Source organism: Monopterus albus, unplaced genomic scaffold (genome assembly GCF_001952655.1).
Source record: "Monopterus albus unplaced genomic scaffold, M_albus_1.0 scaffold81.1, whole genome shotgun sequence".
Lineage (NCBI taxonomy): Eukaryota > Metazoa > Chordata > Actinopteri > Synbranchiformes > Synbranchidae > Monopterus > Monopterus albus.
The window spans coordinates 1,708,770-1,720,590 of NW_018127961.1; the positions used below are offsets into that span (position 1 = coordinate 1,708,770).

Sequence of the window (11,821 nt, forward strand, 5' to 3'; positions counted from 1 at the left end):
CTCTGTGTTATCTGATTTCCACCTCTGGATTATTTTATTTTTCTGTGAAGTGAGTCCTGGGTTTTTTTGGGGAAACATTCCTGTGAATTCCTTTGAATAACATGAATAATCTCATATGAAGAAAAATAAAAGATCTACTAATTTGGTTTCAGTTCATATAAACTATTTTATTCAAACTCCAAGAGGAAGCATTACTCCTCAGTGTGTAACTGAAGTATTCTGTGACTATTTATTCTGTTCAGGAGTAAGAATAAAGCACAACGAACCTGACAAACACAAAAAGAGTCCGTTACTGATTTGAGATGCTTTACCAGAGCTCAGCAGGTCAACAATTTAACAGAAATTAAATGAGCATCAATAGTTGGCACTGACATAATCATAAGCATCATCATCACACAGCTGAGTGAGCATTTTTCACATATATGTCATAGGTGTCAGTGACCTAAAATAAGTGAGGTGCAGATCCATGCGCATGGAACTGGCAGCAGAGTGGGCAGGAAGCTATGCAGGCAGACCAAACAAACAGCCTCAGGAATCTAGATCTGTAGAGACTTTTGTCACAAAGCACACCTTGAACATAAGTTATTCAACGGGAACATACAAACATGAGATTGAATGAGACAAATAAGAGGCACCCTCGAGAGTAACAAATAATGAAACATATCTGTCCAAAGTTGTGTAAACTTAAAAAAACAACCTCACCCTAAAGATATGGCAGTGAACTTCTCATACAACCAGGAGTTTGATCAGTTGGTCCAGGTACCAGATGTGGAAGGAACAATGTTCTTCAAAAACATGGGTGTGTTTGCTCATAAAAACAACAGACATGACATAATAATACATCATCTTCAGAGACAAATATAAGTACCAATAAACTGACCAATATGTATGCTCCTAAGTGTGGCCAAGAAAAGGTTCTTCAGAAGCAGCATGACCTTTAGAAAAAATACAGTTTATATAATTTCTGATCAAATGTCCTGAGCTCAGAAGAAAAGCCACAGTTGATATTGATGTTTCTTTGTAAACCTGTTCTGTAATTTAAAGTTGTATTTGTTTGTGGAAAAAAAAAGATTATTTTGTAATAGTCATCATTTTACAGATCATCACAGTCTTATGTAAATCATTTCATGATGATACACACATTGTACACTATCAAAACATTCTCCCTTCAAACTCTTCCTATAATAAGGTAGTGAAAATGCCTTGGCAAGTGGAACCATGACAGATGACAGATGAATGAAGACCAAAGACAGGCTCTTCATAGACACTCAGCATTCATCACAAGTCCTTTCCCAGACTGTGTATCTCATCCAGAACAAAGTCCAAGTCCTCCCTGCTGACCTGAGGACTTATCACCACCATCCTGAAAAAGTTGGGCTGGCCATGATGGGCCTGGTAGCCCACCATCAAGCTGCCCTTCTTCATCATGCGCTCTTTAACCACTGGGGCCACCTATAGGACAAAGGGCAAACTGTAATGACTCCAGTATCTAATACATATTCATGTATTCATTCAAAGTTTTAAAAAAGGAAGAAAACACTAAAAACTGCTCACATGCAGCACTGTAAAATAAAAATAAAACATTATTCTTTTCTTTTTATGGGCCAAAACTGTTTGTAGTTTCAGTAGCTAACTACATAAAAAATGGCAAAAAAAGTCATTATATTAGTTAAATAACTATGGAAATATGAATGCAGTTATGCTGTCAGCAAGTTACTGTAAAATGTTGTTAAGCTACTAGTTTAATTAGATGTAGTTCACTACTCCCCAGCACTGCTTTTTCTAATAGTTTTATAAAGTAATCTTTTCTTCATCAATGTGTATCAAGTGCCAGCAGAACTATGCAGTCTGTGGTCATCATGGTAAAATATTCAGTAATGGATGACTTACAGTGTGGAGTTTTTCCCAGAGCTCAGGACCAGCTGGGAGGCTCCTCATACTCGGTGGAACGTACCAGAAGCACACATTTGCATATTCAGGCTGTAGACAGGAAAGTAAATTTAAAGATCACATCTAATTTCAATTTAACTGATTAAATAAATATATCACAGACTTCTTTGAAATGTATTTGACTGATGAGCAGTTAAATTTGTGGTTTTATCTGAAATTATGGATGAATATTTGAAAACTCACTTCCATCAAGAGAGTGAACCCTTCTCTCTTTTTGATCGCTTGTGCAAGATGCCTGCAACAAAAAGCATGATCACATTAGAAAAGTTTAATATATAATAACATCAGTAAGTCTAATATCAGTATTACATTTGATTCTTAGTCTTGTCACTATTATAACCACCCTAAAGGCTTTAGTGACTAAATTTCACAAGTAATTTTAAGATAACCAAATCAATTATGCAGTATTTAGAGGATACAAACAGGGGAACATCAGGCTTAGACTGTATATATATATGACTATATGTATATAACAACAGCTATGTCATCACTGGCAGCCAAACCACATGTGGCGTTTTTTAGTTAGTGACAAAACAAATTGTCACTGTCAATGCCACGCTAGTGAGTCTAGGCTTGCGAAACCATGGATTTTCTGAGCACTTCACAGTGGTCCCAGTGTTTGTGTCTGTCTGTGTGTAGACTTTAGCCCATGTGTTTTAGCAACAAAACAAAAAAGGAGAGGCAAGACTGCAGGAGCAGACAACAGACAGATGTAGCTAACTGGTAACATGTGAGCAGGTCTATTCAGCTTCATCCAAAAGCTTTCAACTTCTGTCAGACCCACATAGTTTGACTTTGGCATCTGTCACATTTTGTTTCTGGTTTACTGCTCTAATTACAGCTCTCATACCCCATAACTGTTTGCCTTGTAAATACAAGGCAAACAGCCCGCAACCACATGTGTTTCCTCCAGCTAACCTGGCCATGGCAAGAGCTCTGTCCACCCTCTGCTCCAGCTCTCTGGTTCCCAGAGCCTTCCACATGAGCCAGAATTTAAAGGCGTCGGGTTTCCTGCTGCACTGGACGGACTTGTCCCCTGTGTCATAGCTGACATCATAGAACTTATCTTGCTGGAAGAGGTAGGAGGCCTGAGCAGAGTGGCATCGCTGGAGGAGACTCTGAGGAAGCACAGTGACACGGATATTGTATACAGTAGTCTATACTTTATATTTCTTTTACAGACAAAAATCAGTTTTTAAACATAATTAAAATATAACTTCAAATGATGTGTTAATATTGAGAGCAGAAAGGCAAAAAACATGAAAGGCCTCTGTACGACATCTAGCTGAAGATCTGACACACACCATGCCCTTTTTGTCTTAGACTGGTTCTACATTAGGGCTGTCACAATATCAGATTTTCACTACATGATTATTGTGGCCAAAAATGATCATGATTACAGTATTCTTCATTAACTTTACTGTGTATGCTGTCTGGTAGGGTAGTAGCTGCCCAAGTAGTTACTGCATGGTGGTCTTCTTCTTCTTCTTTTTCCCTGTTGGGTGGCAGCCAGTGTTTAAGTGCAATACTGCCACCTACTTAGTTGGAGTGTCAAAGAGATATTACTGGCTCTGGGTTATTTAAGATATTATCATATGTGTATTATTAACATGATGTATTTCATTTTTAAAATATTATGGTTATCGTCAATATCAGTAAATCACCCCTACTCTACACTAAGGGCTCTATTATTTCTGCCAGCACAATTTCTGCATCACTTCGGTTACAGTCTGTATGCAGTTTTCTTTGGGTGCATGTCTACTTTTTGGGTGTGTTTGGTATTTTTTACGTTGAGGTGTGTATGCTAATTAGGCTAATTAGCCACTTAGTATGTGGTTATAGATATGAATATGGTCAAACACTGTTGATGCACATCAGGGCGCACCATCTGTCCTTACAGCAGCCAGAGATGACCTGTAGTTGGTGTTTGGGAACTACAGATCAGACTCTAAATCATAATAAAATATTACACATAATAACATGTGAAAGCAGGTCATGGGCCAAGATGAATAACAAACACCCTGCAGAGGTCGCCGTTAATCCTGCTACGCGGCAGGTAACATCAGTCCGACTTCACTGTGGCTGCTGTCACTGTTAAATTACAGTTTCTTCAAATGAAGCAGCTGTAGGTGGAGATAAAATGGACGACACGTCCACTGGCTGTGCGCTTTGGTGGACCATAAACCAAGTGATTACAGTATGATTTTACCGTATTAATTTAAAAACTGCAAAACGTTTATAAGGTTACATGTGAGATGTTTTTGTGCATTGGATACAGCTGTGAGCAAATGACACCATAGAACTACTGTTGGTTACAGGACCAGAGGTTTTCTATCTGTCAAACACTGGTCAGTGATATTAGCAGGCTACTGAGTGAATTTTTATGTGCAGTACTTAAAAAATTTTGTCAGTGTCAGTTTAGGAATGGAGAACATAACTGGCAGGAGAAGAAGGTGGAGGGAAAGAAACTCCCCTCTCATGTACATCAGTGACTTCAGTCAGTCAGGTCTCCACCCTGCTCTTTAAAGGGGATGAGAGGAGCTGGTTTGATTGGACAACGCTAAACACCGCCCTGACTCCACCTGCTCACCATGTATCCCCCCCTCTAATAATGTATTTCGCCCCTGCTACAAAATGTGCCCAGTAACAACTGGTTGCATGTGAAAGTGCGCTGCGTCTGTGGTCACCCTAATTTGCAAAACACTGTTGAACACACCCATATTCACTTTGCATCTGAGGGTTAGACACAAGTTTAGCGCTGCGCCTTCTTGCACAAAAACAGAGCCTTATGTGTTTCTGTGGAGCAGATGCATCATCAGATGATAATGGAACTTGTCTTACTGTTTTGTCTCTGACCAGGAAAGCAGAGCACTGCAGTGATACCATCAGCATTTTGTGAGGGTTCCAGGCCACAGAGTTCACTCTTATCAGACACAAGAAACATGGCAGAGAGAGAGATTATAGTGTTATCACTGAAGGCATCTTAATCTATGTAGATGACAGGACTATGGAATATTCACTAGCAGGAGAGTTGCTTTGATGTGATCAACCTGTTTACCTGTGGATGCCTTTCAACAAGTGTTTATGCCTGTCAGACATCAGAGCTGCTCCTCCCCAGCATGCCTGAGGACAAAAAAGAGATTAATACTGAGACTAAAATATGATGGTTGAATCAGTAAATGGTGAAACAATAAACTCACATCCACATGCAGCCACAGGTTGTACTTCTCACAGATGTCTGCAATTTCCTCAATGGGATCAAAAGCTCCGAGCACTGTGGTCCCTGCTGTGGCGTTTACCATGAAGGGAACTGCACCCTGAAAACACACACACACACACAAATCTGTGCAGTAAAGTAATTTGTACTTCAAAAGTCATCCAACAGTGTCTCTTTTCAAACAAAGCTCAGTGCAGGTACTGTGACTTCCTCACCTCACTTTTAGCTGTCTTTATTAGCTCCTCCAGAGCTGAGGGAATCATCTTCCCTCTGACAAACGCACAAAACAAAAAGGAGTGTTTAACATAGAATATCTTGAGTTTCAGAGTTGTTCAACTAAATGCTGACTGACAGGAGTCATTATAATATCAACTGGCACTAGTCAGACCTCTGTTCACAGCACATTACACAGGATAATAAAGTATGTTTACCTGCTATCAGATGGCACCATGTACACATTCTTAGTGCCGATGCCCAATAAAGCTGCTGATTTGGAAATGGAGTAATGACACTGAAAGAAATTAAACAAGAATCTGTCACCATATAGTATGTCTACCTGAGTAGGTGTTCATTTAGTTGGATTCATTTAGTCAAATTCAACAACCATGGGATTCCCCCATCATCGAGTCAATTTCTATTTCATCACTGCTGTGCTACTGTAAAACTAAATGGCTTATAAATTTGTTAGTTTAGAGTCCCTCATGAGATGTGGTGATGTTGGGTTTTACGTATCTGTTAAACACTACCTGGCAAACAATTTTCCACTTGTCAAGAGGGGGAGCAAAAGTGAAGGACAGCTTTACACTGTATCAAGAAAATAGTGCAATCTACTACTTTGCAAAATGCAAAGTGATTCTTTTTTATTCAGATACACTCTGCTTAAAATTAACTTCCTGACCTACAACTGCTGCAATAATTATAAAGTGAAGATATTTTTAAATAAGAGGTCTGGTGACATTCACTTTTTATTTTACTATCAGCCAGTTCCATGAAAACCAAATGTTGTGCATTTACCAAAGCCTGATATCTTAATTTCTTGGTCCCGCAGAGTTCCTGTCCAAAATACTATTCAAAACACATCAGTGACAAGTGTTGGAGGAAATGTGGTCCACAAATTCACAAATACCCTTCTGGGTAGAATCCTAGAACGAGCTAATAGACAGGTTACAATCTATTTGGTTCAAATCCTATTATGGGCTGCCATAATGTACATTATATTTAGATGGTTGAAACCATCAAACGGACAACATCTGGATCAAAAAGTGTGGGAACTATATGAGATGGAGCAAATAACATATGCAACAACTCTCTAAAAAGTCACATTTACAAAGAGTCCTTTAATGGCCCTGTTACTGCAGTAAAGCTATTAACAAACCTTTCCTATTGGATACCTATAGTAGCACATACTCACTAAAACACCAAATGTGGATTAAAATCCCCATCAAACCCACTATTTTTACATTTTTGCTGTTTTAGCAAATGAATGAGTTTTAAAAAATTGAAACCATATAACTGTAACCTGCTTCATAAGAGTTACATCTTTATTAGAAACTCATCTTTGTGGATGAGAGCTACAGAGAGGCTGGGGAAGACACAAGTTGTCTCTTGTCTTTTCATGAGATTTGTTGACAGTAACAGCAATTTAAAATATTGCCAGTCTTATTGTTTAAGCTTAAGCTTAAGAAGTGCCTTTAAACCTACCTCCTGTGATGCTAATATGACAAGTCGTTGAACAGCAACAAGGCCATCCTCTTTAATATCTGGGCAATAATGGTACCTGGCTAAGTTCACAGCATACATGTTGGACATTGAGCCACCTGGAAGGTACAAAGTACACAGATGTTATGTGTTAAAACAAATGTATAACATTATTATTGAGCTTGCTTAAAGAGAGAAGAAAGGTTTTCGACTACTAATAGCAGACTCATTAGTATTCGTCCGGTGTTGAGCAACTGAATCGAAAAATTGCTCTTGAACAGATACTACACTATTTTTCATTTAATGGATTGTTACTGATTGTCAGCACGTCTACAAAGCAGATCACTCTACATGTAAAGCTCTGACTGAGGTGACCAATAAATGGTTATCTTAGATTGACAAGAAAATGATTGTTGAAACTGTGTTTCTTTATTTTAGTGCAGAATTTGATATCATGGATCATAGGTTATTATTAACTAAATTATCTGCATATGGGTTTAGTTCAACAGCAATTAATTGCATCAATAGTTACTTATGTGGTAGGACCTTGTCTTTGTTTTTTAATGGTAGTTTTTCCTCTCCTAAATGTTTACAGTGTGGAGTGTCCCATTATTATTTTCAGTATTTACCTGTGACATGCCTTATGTGCTACTCTATTTGCAGACAATACAGCTGTATATTTTGCATCTACCAATATAACAGAATCAAGGAATGCTCTTCAATCTGACCTGCAATTATTATTTCAATGCATAAATAAGAACAGACCTGTTTTAAATGTAGCAAAAACTAAAGGTACGTTGTTTAGTGTGAGATGTTATTAATAATGAAAATTTGTTGTATCTATACTGAACAGGTTCAAGAGGTAAAATTGCTTGATGTCACACTTGGTGAGCAACTATCATGGAAGAAACATAATGAAATTAAGAAAATGGGTAGAGCAATAGCATTCATTAGAAGATGCTCCTATTTTCTTACCACAGCCTCTAGGGTGTTAGTGATTCACTATCTCACCTCAACTACTGCTTGGCAGTTTGATCAGGTACAGCAAAAAAAAAAAGCATTATCTAAGCTTCATATAGCTCAGAATAAAACTGCAAGGCTTGCACTGTCTAGTCTGTTAGGAGTGAGGCAAGGTACAGAGGAAATGCATTGCAGTCTTCCATGGCTCAGGATAAGTTGGCATGCAATCTGTTGAGTAATCTGTTGAGGAATATATGTTATAGTAAACAACCAAATAATTTGTACTCTCAGTAAAATAAATAAAAGAGATCAACATCATTACAAATACCAGGTGGGCTCTTAAGGGTTGTTTAGTTGAAGAAAAACTATATAGAACCATCACAATGTGGAGTAAGTTACCGTCTGTGATCACTGAAGCACCATGTAAGGCAATTAAAATGTGTATTAAACATAATCCTAACATTAACTGACTGATTGGAAGGCTTTGATGGAATACAACTGGATCTTGTACTTTACTTTTTAGTCAGTTTTATTGATGTGAATATGTTTTTATTGAGATTTTTGTATATGTGTTAACTGTCATATTTTGTTGAGTATGGAAGAGCAGCTGTTACCGTGGTGACAGCTAAAGGGGATCTGAATAAAGAATAAAGAGAGTGACAGGATGTGTTATGAAACAGAAAAAATTTAAATGAGGCAGTATTGATGACCTGGGTTAAAGATTCCATCTCCTCCTTCCTCCCAGCCAACCATCTCAATCATCTTCCTCAGCACCGTCTCCTCCATCAGGGTAAAGACAGGAGCCACCTCGTATGTGTACCTGTGAAATGGCATGACACAATTTCACATTCTGGAGTGATGTTGACTATGTAAAAGACAGTGACTGGACTCAAATATTCCCATGTATGACTTACAGTATTACAATGAGTGTTGTGACTCACAGACTGGTTTTGATTGCTTCAGTAATAAAGCTTGCCACCATGGAGTAAGGCTCCATCCCTGCATACAGCTGGTTGAAGAAGTGGCGATGGCCTACAGAGAGGAGGCAGAACAGGTGCCTTGTTAGAAATCATTAGTGTGCCAGCTACGCCTTTAAATGTGCTCTTCTTGTTTACAAAATGTAGACATTTTTTTAAATGACAAATGTGTACTGTATTACTATACATGCTTACTAACTCCTGCAAAGAAACAATTATGCACTTGACTGAAGCCTGCTTTTAACATCCCTCTGACATCTCTGCACAGCCTCAAGCTTGAAATGAATACTGATGTGATTTATTCTCAATGACCTATAATTCAATTTTATACCTTCCTGCTATCCATACACACACAACAGAGCTGAAATTGTAATTGTTCACTGTTTTGGTTAGACAGCAGTAGGATGTTTAAATCTTGTGGAATAAAGCTGGCAGAGTCTGAAGATGGAAATGGATCTCTTCCCCTGGAAAAGAGCATGATGACCGGAAACTGCATCAGCGATTATCACCGACTAGGTGTTTTTGCTTTATTCTTAAGCTGCTAATTCTACATTTAAGTGATTTTTTTGTACTATCACTATATGAAGGAGTTGGTTTATACTCACCACTAACATGAAAAATAATAACATTTCATTCTAGTTTTTCTACTAAAGTTGACTCAGTATATCAAATTTCTTTTCAAATTTAAATCACAATTCATCATCGCAGAGCCCAGGGCTGACTAACTTTTGTAGGTGCTGAACATGTGATGTCTGCTATCCTCTACTTTCTACCATGTACACAAAAAGACATTCAGGGGTCAGTGAAACCTTAATGTCTCATCCCATTTAATAATCAACATTGTGTCTGATGCAGTTTGCTGTACTCACATCTCTCTTGCAAAACAGATCTTGATCTCAGTTAGACTAAATGATTAATTATTAAATCTTATAATACGCCAGTTTTGTTAAAGTTCTGAGACTCACCGGTCTTGATACTGTATCTGATGGCATCTCTGCAGCGCTGCAGGATCTTGGACTCTGGCTCCCCTTCATCTCTCAGGTCAAGGTCCAGCAGCTCTTTCAGCTGCTCAGGGGAACGCCACTCACAAACCTGGCCAGCATGGACAGACAACTCACTATCCAGGTCTGTAGCAGTTCTAGTCCTAGAAACCTACTGGCTACAGAAATCCATAGTACATTGCCACAAATTTCAGAAAGGTATACGATTACATGTTTACCTTTTCTTGGACATCACTGGCCTTTTTCACAGCCTCATCCATAATCATTTCCATGGCGTGATGGACGAAGCTTTCTACTGCATGTACGTCCACAGTAGGGCCATTCAAAATAAAATTGTCGATGACAGCTGGATAACATTTCCCTGGAAGCCTAGGATCTGCCACAAGGCTCTGGCCTTCACGCAAACTCTCCCCTGCAAATCAAAATTTTTAATTTATTCCTGTCATCTAAGGTCAAAAGTACTGCATGTAAATGCTTCAGGTAAACCGGCTACCAGAGTGGTATCTGTTTCCTATGGTCTTCTGTGCAAAGTGTGCCAAAGCTCAGTGCTTAACTAGTGACTGCAACAGGTTTACTCATTAACTAGTCCTCCTGCTGGGATTTTCCCTTATCTATCACTTTTAAATAAATTAGTTGAATTCATAAATGAAATGAAGACACTGTATATTTAGTGGCAGCTTTGCAATGTACACCACATCCATCCACATATAGATTAATCAGATAACTCAAAATACATTTTTTAAATGTAACGTTTACTGTATATGCACATATTATACATTCATTTTCCTAACACTATCAGGAATGTAACATTGAAATCCCCTTGTGCTGTTGTCCTGATTGTTGGATAGACTCCAGCCTCATTTTTGCACATTTAGCCATGTGCATTTACAGTGAGGAGCCTTTATCATACTAGTAGTTTAGTGACCTATGAGCTGGCTGACATCTTTAGACTGGCAGTCATGGCAGTAGTCCAAACTGTATGAGTGAACTCGTTTAACCCCATTAAACAAACTGCAGTTTATCCCTTGACCTCCTACTCGCTGTACAGACAGATATCACTTCACCAACTTTGGCCAGCTTACTTAGCTTTGTTGATACAGAGTCCACTTTTTGAGTTGTTATTCTGTTTAGTCAGCAGTGTTATTGTTTGTTTTGGATCGGTCATGCCAAATAAGGCTCGATACAACAGATGAATTAAGCCTTCTCTGCTGTCCATGAAACAGTTATGGGAAAAATCAGGTATGTGAGATGCATTTTAATGCAAAGTACTTGGAAAACAATATGCTATATAAGTAAAATGACTTTGCCTTGATTTGATATAAAATGCATTATGTTTGACAGAAACAAAGTACATGTGTAACATCACTAATATTCCTCTAGCAGTAGGCAGCTGCACAAACCACTTTGTAGTGATTTTCCTTGTTAAAGATGCAGTAATTGTCAATTTGTACTAATTAACTGAATTTAAAACACACCAACCGCCACAACATGAAATATATTCCCCAGTTTCTTTAACTTTTCACCCCTGGAGTAAAACAGACTTCCTTTACCTGTCAGCTACAATGTTTTCTCGTGCATCCTTCCAATAATACTCACCTTTCAAGTGTCTCTCCATGGCCAATTCCATCTCTAGGCTTAGATGCTACTATATTTAGTTTGTTAAGCTTATTGCTCTCTAGGATGCACTCTATTTATACACAGAGGGATGGACTCTTGTGATGTCATGGAATTTCCCACTAATGCATGTCAATGTGCAACAGTCAGAAACACTGAGACCGCAATGCACATGATAATATCTCCTTCTGATGCTTCCTTCTATCTCTGTATGACTGGAGCTTAGTTTAGTAAAGATTATCATGCAATGCATTTATTCAATTTCATAATGATTGTGCAGTAGCTCTCAAGTTTCATAAAGATGTAGCTCTACATACAAATCTAATGATTTGAAATATCTCCCAAAATTACTTGTAACAGCATTTGAACAAAAAGCTGAATAAAGCTGAATAATGAATGTGACA

General features: G+C 38.2%; 1 protein-coding gene across 1 annotated transcript; it reads right to left on the bottom strand.

Annotated features, from left to right (window-relative positions):
* Window positions 1-311: 311 nt before the first annotated feature.
* On the bottom strand, window positions 312-11,430 carry LOC109963866 (acidic amino acid decarboxylase GADL1). The gene is made up of 15 exons (XM_020606766.1): window positions 11,400-11,430; window positions 10,022-10,215; window positions 9,768-9,894; window positions 8,767-8,857; window positions 8,536-8,645; window positions 6,869-6,984; window positions 5,599-5,678; window positions 5,383-5,437; window positions 5,151-5,267; window positions 5,009-5,073; window positions 4,792-4,873; window positions 2,869-3,068; window positions 2,134-2,185; window positions 1,891-1,980; window positions 312-1,452 (listed from the first exon to the last, which is right to left on the bottom strand). The coding sequence occupies exons 1-15, from the start codon at window positions 11,428-11,430 to the stop codon at window positions 1,279-1,281; spliced, it is 1,584 nt and encodes a 527-aa protein (XP_020462422.1). The 3' UTR covers window positions 312-1,278.
* Between the last annotated feature and the right edge of the window lie 391 nt (window positions 11,431-11,821).

Coding starts and splice junctions, on each gene's coding strand:
- LOC109963866 (XM_020606766.1), bottom strand. CDS start 11,430: ATGGAATTGGCCATGGAGAGACACTTGAAAG. Junction 5,438..5,598: donor ATGGTGCCATCTGATAGCAG/GTAAACATACTT, acceptor TGCGTTTGTCAG/AGGGAAGATGATTCCCTCAG. Junction 1,453..1,890: donor TCTGGGAAAAACTCCACACT/GTAAGTCATCCA, acceptor TTTGTCCTATAG/GTGGCCCCAGTGGTTAAAGA.